This window comes from Spodoptera frugiperda, chromosome 18 (assembly GCF_023101765.2).
Source record: "Spodoptera frugiperda isolate SF20-4 chromosome 18, AGI-APGP_CSIRO_Sfru_2.0, whole genome shotgun sequence".
Classification (NCBI taxonomy): domain Eukaryota; kingdom Metazoa; phylum Arthropoda; class Insecta; order Lepidoptera; family Noctuidae; genus Spodoptera; species Spodoptera frugiperda.
Genome location: NC_064229.1, coordinates 8,035,437 through 8,055,400, shown reverse-complemented (window position 1 = coordinate 8,055,400; position 19,964 = coordinate 8,035,437). Strand labels below are relative to the sequence as shown.

The 19,964-nt window shown below is 36.8% G+C and overlaps 1 protein-coding gene and 1 long non-coding RNA gene across 24 annotated transcripts; one reads left to right on the top strand and one right to left on the bottom strand.

Annotated features, from left to right (window-relative positions):
* Window positions 1-830: 830 nt before the first annotated feature.
* On the top strand, window positions 831-1,771 carry LOC126911703 (uncharacterized). Of its 23 annotated transcripts, none has more exons than XR_007706225.1 (4): window positions 831-1,306; window positions 1,340-1,405; window positions 1,466-1,520; window positions 1,554-1,771. It is a non-coding gene; the product is annotated as an uncharacterized LOC126911703 (long non-coding RNA). The 23 variants fall into 23 exon arrangements; XR_007706222.1 differs by having other exon boundaries at window positions 1,455-1,520; XR_007706220.1 differs by having other exon boundaries at window positions 1,444-1,520.
* A 6,191-nt stretch (window positions 1,772-7,962) lies between these two features.
* On the bottom strand, window positions 7,963-18,647 carry LOC118278230 (uncharacterized). The gene is made up of 5 exons (XM_050700226.1): window positions 18,477-18,647; window positions 17,850-18,075; window positions 13,124-13,254; window positions 12,504-12,659; window positions 7,963-9,930 (listed from the first exon to the last, which is right to left on the bottom strand). The coding sequence occupies exons 1-5, from the start codon at window positions 18,550-18,552 to the stop codon at window positions 9,743-9,745; spliced, it is 777 nt and encodes a 258-aa protein (XP_050556183.1). The 5' UTR covers window positions 18,553-18,647; the 3' UTR covers window positions 7,963-9,742.
* Window positions 18,648-19,964: the final 1,317 nt, after the last annotated feature.

Here is a 19,964-nt window from a genome sequence, read left to right as displayed (position 1 = left end):
CGTATATTGTGTAATCGTATAATATTTATATGATGAATGACTGCCTCGTTGGTCGAGTGGTCGGGGGCTTCGGGTTCATTCCGGCGTCGGGCAATGTATCGCTGGGCTATTTTCGGATTTTCGAAAATTTCTCAGTACTAGCACGGACTCTGAAATTGTGTCCAGCATATGGCAATAGGCTCACCCCGGAGTGGTTTTTAGTCAGTATTACATGGGACTTAAAAAAAAAAAATTTTTTTGGCTGTAGGTTCACTTCCTATTACATGGGACTAACACAAATGATGAAAAGTAGGTTTACATTCCATAGCGGCATTACTTCTTCGGGGATAAAAGGCGTGACGTTGTAATAGCAGAGCAAAAAGCTATATCATAAAATCCTAAATCAATCAATTGCAAACGACAAAAATCTAGTTTGCATTCTGCATTAGCCCATCGATGCAATAACCTGCATAGAAAATATTGTGCCAAGGAGAATGTCATGAAGAGTTGAATTTATTTGCAAAAGCCATGCAGCGTCGAACGTTAAATTCAATGCTGAAAACTTCATGCCTGATACTGTCAACTTTGCTTAATAGTATTTGATTGATATGAGTTTAAATTTTTAAATACTTTTGTATTGTTTAATGTAATGCAGTGAATTGGGCATAAGTTATTACGTGTGATATGATGATAATCATGATGATTAGATATTTGATTATTAAAGAGGTTGACTAAATAATCGGAGTTAAGCCTACATTTCAAAATCAGTCAAAAGTTCTTTGAATTAATTGTTTAATTCATGTAATAGGTTTAGGTTATTTTTGGGGTTACATTTACGTTAGTTTTAGGGTTAGGTTTGGGTTAGGTTTGGGTTAGGTTTGGGTTAGGTTTGGGTTAGGTTTGGGTTAGGTTTGGGTTAGGTTTGGGTTAGGTTTGGGTTAGGTTTGGGTTAGGTTTGGGTTAGGTTTGGGTTAGGTTTGGGTTAGGTTTGGGTTAGGTTTGGGTTAGGTTTGGGTTAGGTTTGGGTTAGGTTTGGGTTAGGTTTGGGTTAGGTTTGGGTTAGGTTTGGGTTAGGTTTGGGTTAGGTTTGGGTTAGGTTTGGGTTAGGTTTGGGTTAGGTTTGGGTTAGGTTTGGGTTAGGTTTGGGTTAGGTTTGGGTTAGGTTTGGGTTAGGTTTGGGTTAGGTTTGGGTTAGGTTTGGGTTAGGTTTGGGTTAGGTTTGGGTTAGGTTTGGGTTAGGTTTGGGTTAGGTTTGGGTTAGGTTTGGGTTAGGTTTGGGTTAGGTTTGGGTTAGGTTTGGGTTAGGTTTGGGTTAGGTTTGGGTTAGGTTTGGGTTAGGATTGGGTTAGGTTTGGGTTAGGTTTGGGTTATGTTTGGGTTAGGTTTGGGTTAGGTTTGGGTTAGGTTTGGGTTAGGTTTGGGTTAGGTTTGGGTTGGGTTAGGTTTGGGTTAGGTTTGGGTTAGGTTTGGGTTAGGTTTGGGTTAGGTTTGGGTTAGGTTTGGGTTAGGTTTGGGTTAGGTTTGGGTTAGGTTTGGGTTAGGTTTGGTTTAGGTTTGGGTTAGGTTTGGGTTAGGTTTGGGTTAGGTTTGGGATAGGTTTGGGTTAGGTTTGGGTTAGGTTTGGTTTGGTTTAGGTTTGGGTTAGGTTTGGGTTAGGTTTTGGTTAGGTTTGGGTTAGGTTTGGGTTAGGTTTGGGTTAGGTTTTGGTTAGGTTTGGGTTAGGTTTGGGTTAGGTTTGGGTTAGGTTTGGGTTAGGTTTGGGTTAGGTTTGGGTTAGGTTTGGGTTAGTTTTGGGTTATTACGGCTGCTCTGCTATTACGTCACGCCTTTTATCCCCGAAGAAGCATTTATCACCATTTGTGTTATAAGTCCCATATAATAATAGGTGGTGAAACTATTGCAATATACGGGGCACAATTCCAGGCTCAATGCTACCACAAAATTTCGAAAACCCTAAAAAAAAAAAGCCCAGCAGTGCTTTGCCCGATCCGGAAATCGAACCCGAGACCACTAGTTCGGCAGTCGACCGACAAGGCAGTCATTCATTATATTACTATAGATATTATAGAATTCCGTACTGTATACATAGAATATATACTACTATTCGTATATTACGTTTTTTCAAACTCAAATCCTCCATCGCACCCATCTAATTCAGAACACCACGACAACCCAACCCTAACCTAACCCAAACCTAACCCAAACCTAACTCAAACCTAACCCAAACCTAACCCAAACCTAACCCAAACCTAACCCAAACCTAACCCAAACCTAACCCAAACCTAACCCAAACCTAACCCAAACCTAACCCAAACCTAACCCAAACCTAACCCAAACCTAACCCAAACCTAACCCAAACCTAACCCAAACCTAACCCAAACCTAACCCAAACCTAAACCAAACCTAACCCAAACCTAACCCAAACCTAACCCAAACCTAACCCAAACCTAACCCAAACCTAACCCAAACCTAACCCAAACCTAACCCAAACCTAACCCAAACCTAACCCAAACCTAACCCAAACCTAACCCAAACCTAACCCAAACCTAACCCAAACCTAACCCAAACCTAACCCAAACCTAACCCAAACCTAACCCAAACCTAACCCAAACCTAACCCAAACCTAACCCAAACCTAACCCAAACCTAACCCAAACCTAACCCAAACCTAACCCAAACCTAACCCAAACCTAACCCAAACCTAACCCAAACCTAACCCAAACCTAACCCAAACCTAACCCAAACCTAACCCAAACCTAACCCAAACCTAACCCAAACCTAACCCAAACCTAACCCAAACCTAACCCAAACCTAACCCAAACCTAACCCAAACCTAACCCAAACCTAACCCAAACCTAACCCAAACCTAACCCAAACCTAACCCAAACCTAACCCAAACCTAACCCAAACCTAACCCAAACCTAACCCAAACCTAACCCAAACCTAACCCAAACCTAACCCAAACCTAACCCAAACCTAACCCAAACCTAACCCAAACCTAACCCAAACCTAACCCAAACCTAACCCAAACCTAACCCAAACCTAACCCAAACCTAACCCAAACCTAACCCAAACCTAACCCAAACCTAACCCAAACCTAACCCAAACCTAACCCAAACCTAACCCAAACCTAACCCAAACCTAACCCAAACCTAACCCAAACCTAACCCAAACCTAACCCAAACCTAACCCTAACCTAACCCAAACCTAAACCTGCCGGGCTACCGGGATCGCACATCGTGGTCAGCGAGGCCCGTATTGCTGTCAAGTCTACCATGAAATACCTGGGATTGGTGGCGGAATGGCGGCAAAGGCTTCTGGGCTCTACCTCGGCCTCGCTACCGTAGAGGCGATCCGGCCAGTACTCGATGACTGGCTCGGGAGGAAGCACGGCTTCATGTCGTTCAGGGTGACGCAGGTGCTATCGGGGCACGGATGCTTCGGCAAGTACCTGTGCCGCATAGACAGGGAGCCGGACGCTCGGTGCCACCACTGCGTCCATTGCGGGGAGGACACGGCGCAACACACGCTCGCCGAGTGTGTAGCTTGGGAGGAGCAGCGCCGTGTCCTGGCTAACGAAGTAGGAGGGGATCTGTCTCCAAAGATTGGTCTGTCTTTTTATCTATAAACATTCAAAGATACAAATTTTATTGGCAGGTAGCTGATGTACTGAGGAGTAACTTAGGCTACTTTTGTTTTACAAAATAAATATTTTGTTTCAGACAAAAATATAGAATCCAAATTCTTTTAGAAGTCATTATTTTTAACCCCCGACGCAAAAAGAGGGGTGTTATAAGTTTGACGTGTCTGTCTGTCTGTCTGTCTGTCTGTCTGTCTGTGGCATCATAACTCCCGAACGGATGCAGTGATTTAAATTTAGTTTTTTTCGTATGAAAGGGGACTTATGTGCGAGTGTTCTTAGACATGTTTGATGAAAATCGGTTGAGCCGTTTTAAAGTTATGGGCGGTGAAAGTGGGGAGATTAACCGAAGGTCTGCAAATATACTGGGATGGGGTCTCAAATGAAACCGCACTGAAAGAAGATATTGAAAGATATTATTTTTCCGTATTAACAAAAATAAATTATTAAATAAAAAATTAAAAAATAAAATAAAACTTAAATTAAAAATGTAATAACAAAATTTTTAAATTTTTAATTTAACGCTTTATTATAAACAAAAAATCTTGCACCAATGTAATCTTTAGCCTACTTATAGAAACAAAAACTAGTAATTAATAAGTCAAAAAAATAAAATAAAAGCGAACGAGCTTGACCTTAGATGTAATCTTTACCTTAACAAGAATCGAAATTATAGTAGGTAAGTATAATATGTAATATACTAAGCCTAACTTAACCTAACCTACCTATAAAAAGTATAAAATAAAAAATTAAATTAAAAATTTAAAAAACCCCCGACATAAAAACTTAATTTCCCTTTAAAAAGTAAAAAATAATAAAAGAAACTTAATCTTAAAGTACCTAAGAATGTACGAAAAATACGTCTCGTTGGGGGACCGCATTCATACGTACTGTACACCGCCGCCCGCGCCGCTATATTTCTATTTTCTGCATTATAGTTAAGTACTTAAACATCAATTTACTTTAATGTTAACACCAAGCATGTGATACTTATGAACAAATCGTAGATAAGTAAGAAATAATTAGGAGCGGTCCCCCAACGCGACGTATTTTTCGTACATTCTTAGGTACTTTAAGATTAAGTTTCTTTTATTATTTTTTACTTTTTAAAGGGAAATTAAGTTTTTATGTCGGGGGTTTTTTAAATTTTTAATTTAATTTTACGCAGACGAAGTCGCGGGCGACAGTTAATTAATTACTATAAATTGCAACAAAACTTTTCTCGTCCGGAAAATTGAACCTGAGCCCTCGTGAATCTATGAGACTAGCAAGTTTATCATTCCCAAACAACCCATTACAATATCATTGATCGTTATGGCTATAACGTCGTGGTACAAGGTTCAATGCCCGATTTATGCTCACTCAGCAGTTTCGTGAATACGACTTATTGCAAGCAGCCTCCGTTCGTTGTGATTTATTACTTTTTTTATTTACGTTTTTTTTTTTCAAATTAACTGCCTTTGTTAAAGGGAGTAATGGATCGTTGGTTCTTGATTTTTTTTTCTTTTAACTTGAGGCCGTTGTGTTGTTTTAATATTGACTGTTTAAGGGCTAAAATTCAGATTAGGTATATCGAAAAACCAATATTAACTGCTTAAATATGACATTTGGAAAGTGGATGTTTTCATTGATGTTATTCATACCAGTTATATTATTACTCAATGGTACTACTACTTATTTATTACGATTAAAGATTGGGATTACAGGAAAATAGGGAAGGGGGAATTGCCTCCGGTAACCTCACTTGCACGGCGAAACACAACTCAAACGTTGTTTCGGGTCAGTCTTCTAAGAGGCCGTGATATCATTCCGGTGGAGCCGGACCATTCGTGCCGAAGCATGGTTATCCCATACTTTAAACACACAAACAGTATATGGAACTGCAATCCAAACTTGCAATTACTAATTTAAAACCTATTAAAGAAACTTTAAAGCCAATAAACTTTTACTACTTCGATTTGAACTTAATAAAACCCAAACAAATAGACAGTGAAGCTAGAAAACTAAAAATATTATTGAGACGCAAAAACTTTTGAAAAGTTTTCAGACAATATTTTCGAATGAATCGCGACTCGAGTTGCGTGACTTTATTTACTCCGCTTTCGTAAAGCATGGGCTACACTGGTAGCTATAGGAGCTGCGGACTGCCTAGCGGGGTTTCGACTCGAAAAGCAGGAGTAGGAACAGGGTATTTTTGTAGTGTCCGTAAGAGTTTGACAGGACGGGAACGACGTTGGATGGTATGAGAAAGACACTGGATGATATTCCCCACTCTAAAAAAAAAAAAAAAAAATACACTGGTATCTATAGCTATTGAGTCTCAAACTCAAACTCAAATCATTTATTGCATTCATGTGTACATTAAGATGATACATAATTAGGAACATTTGTCTCAACATGAAACCCGGTTAGGGACGGCAACATACATTTCGACACATTTAGTATCCATGTCATAATACACGAGGAATTACTACAAGGAAATATAGTTTTAAATATCTATTTATAGCACAAATAAAGTCAGGTCTATTTGCCATTAATGATGTAGATTGTCTAGTACCATAGTTCGCGTTGTTAAAAGGAAGTGTGGCATCGCTTTCATTCGCTTGCTAGCAGTGTGTTCCACACCTTAAACAGATGACAGAAACAAATTGCTTTGTTCAACGTTGCCTCAACAAATAAACTATTTTTGATGACATTTCAAATGGGAAATTAGATTTGTGCGGCGAATCAACTGCTTTATAGCAACTTTAGTAGTTTATCCATTTAAAAATTCTCTGTAATAGCTAGCTAGGGTTTGGAACTATGCCCGGAGTATGGCAATAGGCTCTCATATAACGACATAATGAGGGTTTTACTCTGGACTTCATCTCATGAACCATTTTGCCTACACATTATCGATCGGATTGTTGTTATTGAGAAGTTAATTATTGTAAATCATTATTACCTTTTTAGGAGGCCAAGAAACTAATATTGTGCCCTAATGACATTTAGTATTCCTGACCGTTTTGTTTTGAAGGAGTAAAATCGTCCAATATCTTCTTCCGCTTTAGGCCTTAGGCGAGGCAAGAGGGAGTTTCAGACTCTTACTGACTAAAAACCACCCGCTAGAGATGCTCTTTGAGCAAGAGCCCTGGTAAACCCGCTGGGTAGTAGGACTTTTGTCTATTTAAAGTTTGGTTACCTGTTGAAACTAAATATAACGTATTATCGGTGAAATAGAAGTAAACACACACCATTTATTAACAATACCTTTTCTACAAACAAACACACATTTCCAACGAAATCGAAACTCAAACTCCCATCAACTACAGATTACAAAACACAGAACCTATTTAGGCGATATGAAACGCCGTTTAGTTAGCTTATAATCCATAACAATTTCAAATAATTCACAATAGCTACAGGCAAATTGATCCCAATTGTGCGCGGGCGGTGCATTGCTTTCATAATGCGCAAGAGTCGATGCGCGGAGAAAGTGCGCATGCGCCGGTCGTGGGTGGACTATGATAGGAACAGGACTATGATGACGAGAGCTTGTAGTCAGCTGATTGTGGGAAACTGTAATTGGGTCAGTTTTGTTACTTCATTTATGTATGTAGGATGTTTAAGGATATTGCTTATTTGTAATTATTTATTTGTAGTTACTTTTACGTGGCTAATACAAATGCCGCTTTAGTTGGTCGTAGGTTTGTTCGTGGTCATTAATGTGAAAACCAAGTATAGGGTGATAATTATTATTGCCCTCTTTGGTTTTGGAATCTCTACTACCTAAGTTACCATATCGCTATTCTCAATCACCATCAACATCATCAGCCGCAAGACGTCCACTGTTGAAAAGCTTCCCCCATAGTCCTCCACGTAGAACGACAAGCCGCCACCTGCATCCATTGGCTCCCCGCGACTCTGACAAATAATAATATGACGATATCGTCGGTCCACCTAGTGGGACACTATTCTCAATACCTAGTCTTAATATCTACACATGTCTAACTTCGGATACGTTTCCTATTATAAATCTCCATTTTAGGGAGAATCAAATTAGGGTCAATAAGTTTTCTGCTTCGAGTATTTAAAAGTTTGTGGAATTTTATGCCTTCGTCAGTATTAAGTAAATTCAGTTTGTTAACATCGTGAGAATTAAGTATCTAAGTAAAAAATAAATAAATACTTGCACCTCATTGGGCAATTAATTTGTAATGCAAACGAACCTGAGTCATCTGTGCCTATCGTTGTATCGTTGGATACAATCTGCATAATCTGTGCTGTGACGTAACATCCCAGCCGGGGTGGATCACTTGCGCAAGAGTTTAGCTGCGCAAGCGCAATGAAAGTAGCTTCAAGATGTAGTTTAATACCAACATTTATTATGTTAAAATTTTTGAAGGATGATTGGCTTCTCATACTGGTTTGCAAACTGGAAAAGGATTTTCATTAACACAAATAAATACGTAAAATTAAAAAAAGTTTATTTTATTTCTATTATGTACATTTAGTATTGAGTAGATACATATATATGATATTTATTAATTGGCTTCTGCAATCATATAATTTTTATATACATAATAAGTATTGTAGTTCAAGTAGGTACATATTCATTTTCACTGGTTATAGTTATTTTTACTTTTAATTCCACAAGATACCTATATAGTTTTTAGTAAAAAAATCTTTAAATACATTAGTCTAAAGTTACTTATCAATTAAACAGTCCAAATACAAGTTATTGTTCATAGTATTTCTAAAGCGATGCCTTCGTTTAGGATCGACTGTTTTCTGAATTCTCTGTTATCATACAAACATTTACACAAGCTTCTGCCAGCGGCTTCGCTCGAGTGGGATAAAAAGTATCCTATCACTCAAGTCGGCTCATACCTTCTGTATACAAATTTCATCAAAATCAGTTCAGTAGTTGCTATGTGATTGACGGACAGAGGCATTACATGTGCCATCAAAAATATTTCTTTAAAGAAATGGCATGTTCATGAAAAAATTCGCCATCTCTGACCTATGTAGGTGGAAAAGCATGGCATGTCATGGCAGTCGCCCCATTGTAATTTTTTTAAATACTGTCATACATACAGTCTATACTTAGAGCTACCTCCGAAAGAGTCAGGAAAAACTAAGAAAAAGCCTTCCTACTTAGTTAACTTACATATAACTAATTTTAACATTAAACCTACATAATTAAAACTAAAACAATACTATCACAATACAATCATGTCCTGCCTTATTTATAATTTGAACATGTGTAAAAATTCATGATGAAAGAGAATCGTAAATAAAAAACAGCTGTAACTTATATTGCAAAAAGGACCAATTTCCTCTATATCTGTCTCCCTAAACAAATAGCATTAATCCAGATATCCAGACCTGGAACAACAATTTAGGAACCACACAAAGGGTTGTTCCATGCGGGCACTAAATCCGCGATACGTTATACGGTACCTAGTTGCCCAGCTACCGCGTTATCCGTGCAGTCAAATCAAATGTTAGAATCTAGCCTTCGGATGCTATTTGTCTAGGGTGTAGTAAAAATTCTTCTCATTTACAAATCGGTACGAATAAAGCGAAACAAACATTTGATTGGTAAAAAGACATTAAAATAAGACAACTATGAAAGAACGTATTAAAAACTGAGATACCTTTAAAGACCCTTTTAAGATCGGTTCATATCTGACGTAAAATACGTCGAACGTATCATCGGTCGTACTGACGTATCATCGGTTGAGTGTGAACGATCAATAGGCTACTTTCCTACTAGTCAAATTCAATACTTTTTTCGAAACGTCAAAAACGATATTTTCTATGAACTTTGTATGAAATAGTGCGTTATGACGTCATAAGTTTTTGACGTCAAATAGCAGACTTATTTATAGAAATTTAGCTAGAAAAAATCGAAAATTAAATTGTTCATCAAGAGTGTGATTATTTTTTAATATTTTATTGTATTGAAAAGTTGTAATAATTTATTTTTGACCGAGGATACTACCCAATTGTTTTTCTACACATTTGTCTGGGTGTTACGCGACGCATGTTCCGTCAAATATGAACCGACCCTTAGGCTAAAACAAAGACATTTTAAACTTCTTAAATTAAAGAACGATAAAGCTAAATCTTCTCTTCTCTCTCATTCCTGTTCCTTCTCGAAGAAGTCTTCTGTAAGAGGCACGTAAGATATTTGGTCATAAGTGTATGCGTCAAAGAATTTCTGTGTGACATTCATAGCATAATCAATGGCGTAGTCTAGGATGGGGCCACCGAAGTCTTTGGCTAACGTCTGCGAGTCAGCGTTTAGAACTTGAAGAACTTGGGCACCTGTTGGTCAAAGAAGACGATTAGTTAGAGCATTAGTATAACTGCCGTACTTAGAGACATTTAGGGTGCTTTTCCTCCAAAGATGTGCATTATAAATAGCTAAGCTGTGAAACTATGTGACCGTTTCTAATGTTACCTCCGTTGTTACTCGAAACTAGTAGAGCTTTTCTCAATTAAGTCTTTGACTGCCAATAGGAAACTGTTGAAGACAAATCCTCCGCTAACGTCGGTCACCGGTGACCAACACGGCGTTCAATGTGTTAATTAATATATGTAAGCCGTTAATTTTAATGTTCATATTTTTTTTATTTCATTGTTACTAGTAGCTTGTAGCTGTAATAATGCTTAATAGTAAGCGAAAAATACATTAAGTTTTTGCGCATGACCTTTTGGGAAAAATCTATACATGGCGAGACCTTGACTTAACAGAATGGGATTCCATTTCCGCGAAGTCACACCTAATCAGGTGTGCCTCGCGGAAATCTATGTCAAACTAATATTCTTGGTGGAATTAATACTAGATATTTTCCTGAAATACACACGACACAGTAAGCTATACATAACCAGTTTATCATGGACTCGCTTTGTATGATCTGTCCGCACATTCGACGGTCAATTATATATTGGATTGCTTAGCTTGCTGCATGGAGCTATATAAAACCACTTTATCATGGACTCGCTTTGTATGATCCATCCGCACATTCGGCGGTCAGTTTATACTGGTCGTGTATAGTTTGATGTGCGCAAGTACCATTATTACCTTGTCCCAATACACCTCCCTCCCCAGCCTAATTACCAGTCTCCTTGAGATTAGACACCTCTCTAGAGGCTCCGTGATCGACATGTGGATAGAATAAACTATTAAATTTCCTCAAACCTTTGACAAAAACACTTTTACAACATTTACTTTTAAGTTCTAACATTGACATTGTATGTTGAGCTACAGCATGTCAAGTTATCCGAATCTGTCAATTTTTTTTTCATAGGATTTTCGACTGTATCCTCAAGACTATAAAGTTGAAAATCGAATAAAGGAATTTGACGTAAGGAGTAGTGTGACCTGCTGTTTGTAACGTCAATATTTGTCTGTATGTTCGTAGAAAAACTCCAGGTCAAGGGTAGGTGTTGCTTCAAAGAAACTACTCCGACCTGACTAATGGAATTTCAACTCTATTGTATTGTCATTAAAGTCGATTGTTTAGGACAGTTTTGGTGTAGGTTGATGTGCCGGTGTCTTCGGTAAATGATGTGCAAGGACGCTTAGTAGGATAAATATAGGTTTTTTTTGCGTGTAAGATCCATAGTCACTGTTTTTATTGTTTGACTTTGATCTTTATTATGTAGGTACTCATTAAGTATTGATTTGCTTTAAACATTACATAACAGATCATGTTTATTTTGTTTTAGTACACATATTTTCTGGTACTAGAGTTACCTTTTTTGTATAAGCCGGTAAACGAGCTGACGGATCACCTGATGGTAAGCAAGCAAGCCCATGGACACCCGAAACACCAGAGGCATTGCAAATGTATTGCTGGCCTTTTAGAGGTTAGTAATTAGACCTCCGGTTACTTCATCCACACAATGCAAACATTGTTTCACGTAGGTTTACTGTGAGGCCGTGGTATCACTTCGGCAGAGACGGCCTATTCGTGCCAAAGCATGGCTCTCCCACACTTACCTCAAAAGTAACATAGCCTATGTAGTTATTGCTCATGTTTAAGAAAATAATTGATTGCTTTCTTGATATTCACAAATTATAAGCATTTTAAATTATTGGTTACATAGATACCTGTACAAATGAATCAAACAAACTGAACTACATATTGATTTCAAAATCATTATGGAAAAACAATACTAGATCAGTATTTATTTTTAATTTATGATTCGTTTCGATTTCGTTTCAACGTTTGAAAGTTAAAGTTTGAAGGAAACAACCATTAGGTATGTCTATTTATGGATCACGTGTATTTCGTAATTACATATATGCTGTTAATGTACAATTATCTAAGCTATTAAAATACCTATCATTAACATTGCAATAATACTTTATTTACTACTTTTATGACCATATCAACCTTCCTCTTGCATTACTCTATCTATTAGCAAAACCGCATCAAAATCTGTTGCGTAGTTTTAAAGATTTAAGCATACCAAATTAACTAAAAATCACGGTTTACTCATGTATATTCATAGAGAAAAGCTCTACTAGTTTCGAGTCACAGAGGGACTCTTCATCATGAGATATCTTCATATTTTGTTTGATACGTAATTTAATTAATTGAAAGTAACGATATACGTACGTGAAATGACATACTTAGAAACTGCTCAACTAGTTTCAAGTGACAATGGGACTCTTATTCTTCGAAGGAGGTTTATTGATGTAGTACGTCTCACAATAGTTATCACACTACCGCCCGAATACTGAAATGCTACTCAATTTTAAGTTGTACCTAAATATCGTGCTATCTCTGTCATTTTATAAAGAATTGATAGGGACAGAACTAGTTTTGAGGGCGTCTTAAAATTGAGTAGCGTTTGAGTATTCGGGCGTAAGAGGGTCAAATACTTACTGATCGCAGGGTTTCCTCTGATGAGGTTGGTGAGGTTCAGCTTCAGATCTGTTCCGTAGTCAGCCTTGTACTTGTATGAGTTGATCTTGTAGTGACCCTCGCCGTTCTTGTTCAGCACTACTCGTTCCACCACCTCTAAGCGAATGCGCTGGTTGTCTGGGAGAAAAGATATAATGTAATGTTTAAATAGGTAATCAGTTTCAATTCCTTTTAATCCTGAACGAGGCAAGCAAAGTAAATATATGCCCATATCTACTCCTCACCGTATGTTTCATTGAATAGAAGGTGAGCCTCATGTACCATAGGCTATTTATGGGATCCATTTATAGATCGATCTATACTGAGAGTAGTGTCAATATTAAAATAAAATGAATTTAATCTGCCTAGATTGATTTCCGAATCAATACAAAGATTATGCTTAGTAAAAAAAAAACATGAAAACTTTTATAAAAAATTAATCTTAAATGGTAATAAAGATCATAGAGAGACATTAGATGTAGATAAATCGGTAGCAAACGACCATTCTGGAAGTTATCAGGAGGGGCCCATGTTTTACATAGGTATTAGCAGTGAAAGCATCCTGATTAATGACGATGCTGAAATTAAGAAGGTATACATACAAATCTTGATCTTGGCCTGTCCGTCAGTATCCAGGTTGAAGAGTAGCAGCCTGCCCAGCAGACTGTACTGTCCGCTCACTGTGAAGTTGCAGTGCATGTCGAACACAAACGTGCGCTTCTTACGACGAGATCTGGTAGCAAATGAGAAGGATATTAATTAAAGTCAGATTTGATAAGTTACTGAAGAAAAGAAGATCATAGTCTCTAGTTAGAGTAGGTGTAAGGAATTAGGGACTGTTTTAATAATTATTTATGTCACTTCAATTGCTATGTGATCCTGTGATTATGTCTGTAGATTGAAATAAGACATTATGTGTATAGAGATCGAGTGTTAATATCGAGATGTTATTATTTCAAAACAACTACATTTTTGTTAAAATTAAAATATGTAGTGGCTTTTCCGTTTCTTTAATGAAGCTCTTTATAGCACGGAGCATGGACAAGTGTTCAGTACTTAGCAAAAGCCATCATTCACCCTCTGATAAAATACCGGAAAGTTGTGAAAAAGTCCTAGTGAAAAATTTATGTAAAAGCATGATCTACCTTCCCTTTCAACTTTTAAGTATAACTGATATTATGCTACGTATATGTTTATACCACAACATCGCAGGAACCTACCATCAATACCAACAAACATTTCGACCGCACACTTACGCATATAATCGCAAGTAATTACGCAAACGCGCTGCGCACACGCATCAAACAACCGATTGTGAGATAATGACGCATAATGATGAAGATTTGCGTGTTTTTCGCATGTACACTATGACATGCCACGTAGTAGACAAAGATTTAGGTACCTACAATAAATAACATCATGCTGTTTAGCTATCAAAGGGTCATATTTGGGCAATTTACGGAAAGCAGAAGTGTAGATACATGCTGTAATGTGCACCTCTGCCTACCCCTTCGACTACTTAGCGGGTTACCGGGGCTTCGGTTCAAAGGGCAGAAGTAGGAACGGGGTGGTTTTTAGTCAGTAAACCACCCCGTCCCTACTCGAGCCGGAGCCCCGGTAACCCACTAGGCAGTCCACAGCTCCAGAATTTGTCTTAATTACTTAAAATAGTAGTAGTAACAAATAAAGGTTAAACACCAAATAAATATTAATTTAATGTTCAGTTCCTATAGTAACCAAATCCACAGAAAAAAATAAAACGTATATTAAATAAATCAACCTAAAAATAAAAAAAGTATATTCAGTAGAATGGATAGGTATTGCAACATAAAAAAGAATTAGCTTTGTTTTGATTTTTGACGTTTGCAAGGTCAAATTTGAAATTGTTTTGGATACCTATCGGATGCAACTGACATTTTGCAGTGTTGTCATACCTACGTAAAACTGCAATTTATTAATTTATTCATGAATAAATGAATGCACTTTTGAAAATAAAGTAATATATGTCTTGTAATATCTACAAATCACAAACACTTTGTAATGAATTTAAACTTGTTTCTTAATAGATAATGGTTTTTTTAGAATAAAACTTTAGTCTAGACTATTAGTCTTTTTATCTTTAGTACTTTTTATCCTTTTGCGACTCGAAACTCGAAACTCTGAGACTCGAAAAACTCGTAATAACTAGATTAGACAAAAAAGTACTAGACACTAACAATTCATTATAACTTGAAAACCATGATCATTATGTGACGTCAATTCTACACATTAGCAGTTTTTGCAACACTTAATGCTTAAATAGATACTTTTTTAAGTTCAATAATGTCCTTTAAAACCTTTTAAACTTGTCTAGAATAAGAAACAAAGAGACATAAAAAATCTATTGTAAAAAAACGATTAATGTACAATTAGTGTACAAAATAAATAATTATGTAGGTTTTTTGGTGCACAAAAGACATGGTGTTGTAATGGCTCAGGATTCAGATTAAAAATTTTAGAGACTTGAAACTACATAGACCCCGTAATTTGCTTTAAGTGCACAAATTCTTTTAATTACACCCAGTTACCTTATTATCCAATCAGCTAAAAGTTGAAAAAACGTTACAATCTCAATATGCTAGGCTAGGCTGAGGTGCAAATTACGGCACTTAGTGCCACTGTACAATGTACACACATTTTTCACTATTTGTGTTATAAGTTCTAAGTCCCATGTAATAAGTAGTGAGCATATTTCCATATACTGGGCCCAATTTCGGACTACGTGCTACGACTAAGAAATTTTCAAAAAGCCTAAAAAACCCAATGATATTTTATCCAATTCAACACAATATCCAATTTCGACAATCGGAACCGAGACTCCTTGCATAGCAGTCGCATTTGCGACCACTCGACCAACGAGGCAGTCAAATTACAATTTTAATTACTTACATATAAATAAATGTATCATTACCGTTCTAGGTCTTGTCACCAAAAATACCTAGAATTTAGGTTTAGTACGAATTAGGTAATACATTCTAAAATATCTGTTTTTGCGTGCTAAGTAATGGTTGGATTGGCCGACCTCCAGTCTCCGCTAGTGTCGCAACAGATGAAGAAACTATGTGTATGTGGTTTATGAAACTCTGGCCGATGGTTATAAAGGTATTTTTGTGGTTTATGGGATAATGTGTAGGTATAGGAGTATGGAAAATCGTCACTAGAGAGGAATTTGGCGTAATAGTCCCATAAGTTTGACTGTCTTCTAAACTAGATGGTATGCTTTATAGAACTTGAACAGTAATAAAAGTAAAGAAATAAAACTTCAGACAAATTGCTATGTAGTTTACCAGATATTATCTTAGTTTAAGGGCAGATTTTTCAATCAACAGATAACTTTTATTTGTATAATTGAAATTTGACATTTAACAGCTTTTAGCATGGAAGAATTGATAAAATATTCAAAATTATTCCTTCGATAAAATTTGTTTGGAGTTGGAAAAATCGGCCCTAAATGGACGGAGGAGGTATCTTTTGGAACAGAATTAAAATAAAAAACAAAATACAATTAAGTAGAAATCCCAGAACGTTTTTTGCAAATTTCCTCCTTTTCTTCAGGGAACCTAAAATGCCATTTATACAATAAATAGCTTTCTCGAAAGAACAAAAACTACAAATGAATTCAACGTTTATTTGACCTTGCCAGTTTAGAAAAAGGAAATGAATTCTAAATAATGCAATAAATGTTGTATTCACTGAATATTCAACACATTTCGCATTTCATTTTAATAATCATGAGAAAAATATTGTAGGTTAGAAGTTTACCAATCTGAATAAATCTATTTTTAGACTTGGCTCTGTCTACAGTCCACTAGGAGACAGAGTGAAGATCAGCTGCATCTTCTAAATTTTCTGTGACCTAAATAAGGTATCCAAAACTACCAAGTATTTTAAGCCGGTAAACTAGTAGACGAATGGTAAGGTAAGCAATCGCCGCCTCGCAATCGCACCTATGGGCACCCGAAACGCCAGAGGTGTTTCAAGTGTGTTGCCGGTCTTTCTTTAATCGGGGATTGGGAAACTTTCAACCAACCCAACCTTCCGGTTACCGGAGGTCCAATATTATCCACCTGGGAAAGTGGTAACCTCACACACACAACGAAACACAACGCAAGCGTTATTTCACGTCAGTTTTCTTTGAGGCAGTGGTATCACTCCGGTAGAGCCTATTCGTGCCAAAGCATGGCTCTTTCACATTTAAAAAAGTACGAGGATTATTGCCAACCGTTACTTCTACGTGGAAGATCATTGTTGAATTTCTAATTTGAACAAGTTTCTAATTTAGACTGATTGTGATTATTTGCAGTTATCTATGTTGATATATTCTTTCACGGATTTGTCAAGTTTTTCTGCTACTGCCTACCCATAATATGATGTCAGCCATTGAAAGAAAAACATGAGATTTTCTTTGTTTAGCAATTGCAATAAATCCATTTAATTCAGTTCCGTGATTGCACTGGTTTTTATATGGTCAGGTATGGTAGGAAATTTTTCTTACATTGAGTGTATAAGGTATGGGAATTTAATTATACAAATACGTTCGGGTTTTGTTAGTAAACAATGTACTAGGTAGCTACTCAACTTTTTGATTGTGATGAGGCGTGGAAGTTTATTTTTTAATTCTATGACAAAATATCGATTCATAAACCGCTCACAGAAATTTTTAAATCAGAAAAATATGTCTTAATTTGTACTAAGGACCCATATCGCGACTAGCGCCCTCTACGCAAAATTTATTAGTTTTGTTTTAAAATCGAAAATATTTTGAAGAAAGACAATTTCGAATAATGTTGATGAGCTGATACACACAATAGTCTTTATTACGGAAGCATAGTTAAGTCTATATCTACATGACAATCTTAGGTACCACATTGATCACCTATTGTAAGAGCTTAATAATTTATTGTCATGCAAATTTTATTGTTTTAGATTAGAAGGTTATCGATGTGTGTCGAGGGACATTCATCATGTTGGAACTTGATCTTAACTAGAACTGTTCCCTGAAGGGGTAGGTTAAAAAAACCTTTTTAAGGCTTAAAATATGGGGTGGTTCTACTGTCGCATTAAAGTTACCATTCCAGAATTAATAACCGAATCTCGAGTCCAAGCATCGAATAAGAAGATGGTGAATTAAGATAAATGATAATTATTCATACTATGAAGATTCTTTTTCTTACGTAAGAGGAGGACTTTGTCTTATTCAACGTATTTACCTCTGGAACCATATATCACTGGCAACAGAATGTAAAGTATCTTATCAACCAATAATAAACCTTAATTCTTACTACTTACGACACTTTATCCGGTATACAGGTACTCAATCCCACCAGCTTAGCATTATGGAAGGTCATCTTCAAGTTTCCGGGGAGCGTCATGCTAATGTTCTTCTCCAAATAGAGTGGGTCTAGGGACGGGATCCCGGCCTCCGGGATTCCCTTCACTATTCCCGGGATAGCGTCCATTGTGGCTTTTGTGAAACATTCGTCACTTAGTTCTGAACATGGATGGATGTAGTCAGCTGTGAATGATTATGAAATGTTATAAAATCTATGTAATTAATGTTATAAGCTCCTTCCGCTGGTGTCATAAGATCTGATTAAGAGACTACACATTTGATATAGACCAGACAGGAACGCTCTCTGATAAATCTGAAGCTTGAAAAGTGCGTACTTCAATTTACCTGCATAAGACTATTCTTATGTATCATCATGACCACTTGACCAATGATATAAAAAGTAAAATTACTATTCCTCCAGAAATGAACTACTATTTAATTATGTGATTCAATCAAATTACGAAAAAATTCTTTAGAATTACTAAAACAAAACAAATGACGGTAGCTCCACATAACTCCAAAAACGACAACAAACGGTTACATTCAAAATCCGAACGTCATGTCATTTAAAAAAAGGAACTTACGCAAAGGTATCAATTGCAAACTGCCATAGACGCACACACTGAACACAATAAACACAAAATGTTTGCGAATCGACATTTTCTTATTATTTCACAATGTTAACTTAACCAATGCACACTTGCGTTGCATACGACGCCTGTAACGCGAATGTTCGTTGCTTGTCTAAATGATCTTTAATTTCGTAGTGATTAAACAACACTTCAAGGATTTAAGGTGTGTTTTCATTGAGGCGACTGTGTCGGAGAAGGCCGCGACCGATCGCACGTGGCCGTCTGCGACACGTAGACGTGTCGTAACTGCGATTCTCTTGTGCCATAATTATGTAAATCGCTTCATTGTACTCCCAATAAATGTGTGGACAATTATTTTGTTGAAATTTTATGGGTCGTAAAATTGTTCATGGGGTTTTTGATTTATTATTATTGATTGGTGACTTCATACAGTTGGGGTTTATAGGTACATTATCTATTAGTAAAAAATGTGTAAGTAATATTTTAAGTACTTTAATGTTTTGTTGTGGTTATAGAAAATTTAAGTACCTATGTATTACTATGCTGCTATGAGGATCTATTTGTAATGGGAATATGAAATATCCAAAGAATTAAAACTATTTTTTGAATTTGACTGCACTGTTGGTGCAGTGGCTGGGTAACCGGCTGCCGAGCAACGTGTAACGAGTCTTTGTGTGATCTACAAATCGTCTTTTCGGATTTGGGTGTCATGTGTATGTGAACTTGTATGTCTGTAAACGCACCCACGACACAGGAGAAAATACTAGTAAGGGGCGAAATCTTTATTACTAGCTTCAAAACCTGAGAACACAATTATTCAAAACCAATGTAAAGACTAAGCCGATAGCTAGACGACAAAAATGTCGTGCGATTAAAAATCGCAAGTTATAAGGAAACATCTGGTAGGCCGTTCGCAATCGACCTTTACTTAATCTTCTGTGTTGTATGTCATAAGCTTAGGTTAAGTAACACATCATGTTAAACTACTACACAAGAACCGTGTTTTTCCCAAGAATAAGACTCTTATTTCTTGACTTATAGGGTTTATTTTTCTTTGCATGGTATGTTTTGTTGTTTGATTGCTCCGTCGGTCTAGAAGTTTCAAGCTCGACTGTTGACTTGGTCCCTGGACTCATTTTGTATAGAGGTTTAATCTATAGTAAAGTTATATTATTTTATATTTGTCATAAATTATACTACCTAGTGCAATCCTTTATTAATTATTTTATATTTGTATATTACGCACGAATGGGCAGGCTCGACCGGAGTGAATACAGAAAACCGACGTGAAACAACGCTTGTGTTGAGTGAGTGAGGTTACCCAAGAGGGAAGGAGGGTCCTTCCCAATTTTCCCTCTCTGCAAAGGCTGGCAATGCACTTGTAACGCCTCGCCTCATGGGTGTCATGTATATGTGAACTTGTATGTTTATAATCGCACCCACGACACAGGAAAAAATTCTAGTGTAGTGCAACATTTT

Bases quoted from the DNA above. Each gene is read 5' to 3' on its own strand.
- LOC118278230 (XM_050700226.1), bottom strand. From the start codon at position 18,552: ATGTCGATTCGCAAACATTTTGTGTTTATTGTGTTCAGTGTGTGCGTC. The intron at 18,076-18,476 runs GTAAGTTCCTTT...AATCATTCACAG, and splicing joins TTTGCAATTGATACCTTTGC to CTGACTACATCCATCCATGT. The intron at 12,660-13,123 runs GTATGTATACCT...CTTTTCTCCCAG, and splicing joins ACAGGCCAAGATCAAGATTT to ACAACCAGCGCATTCGCTTA.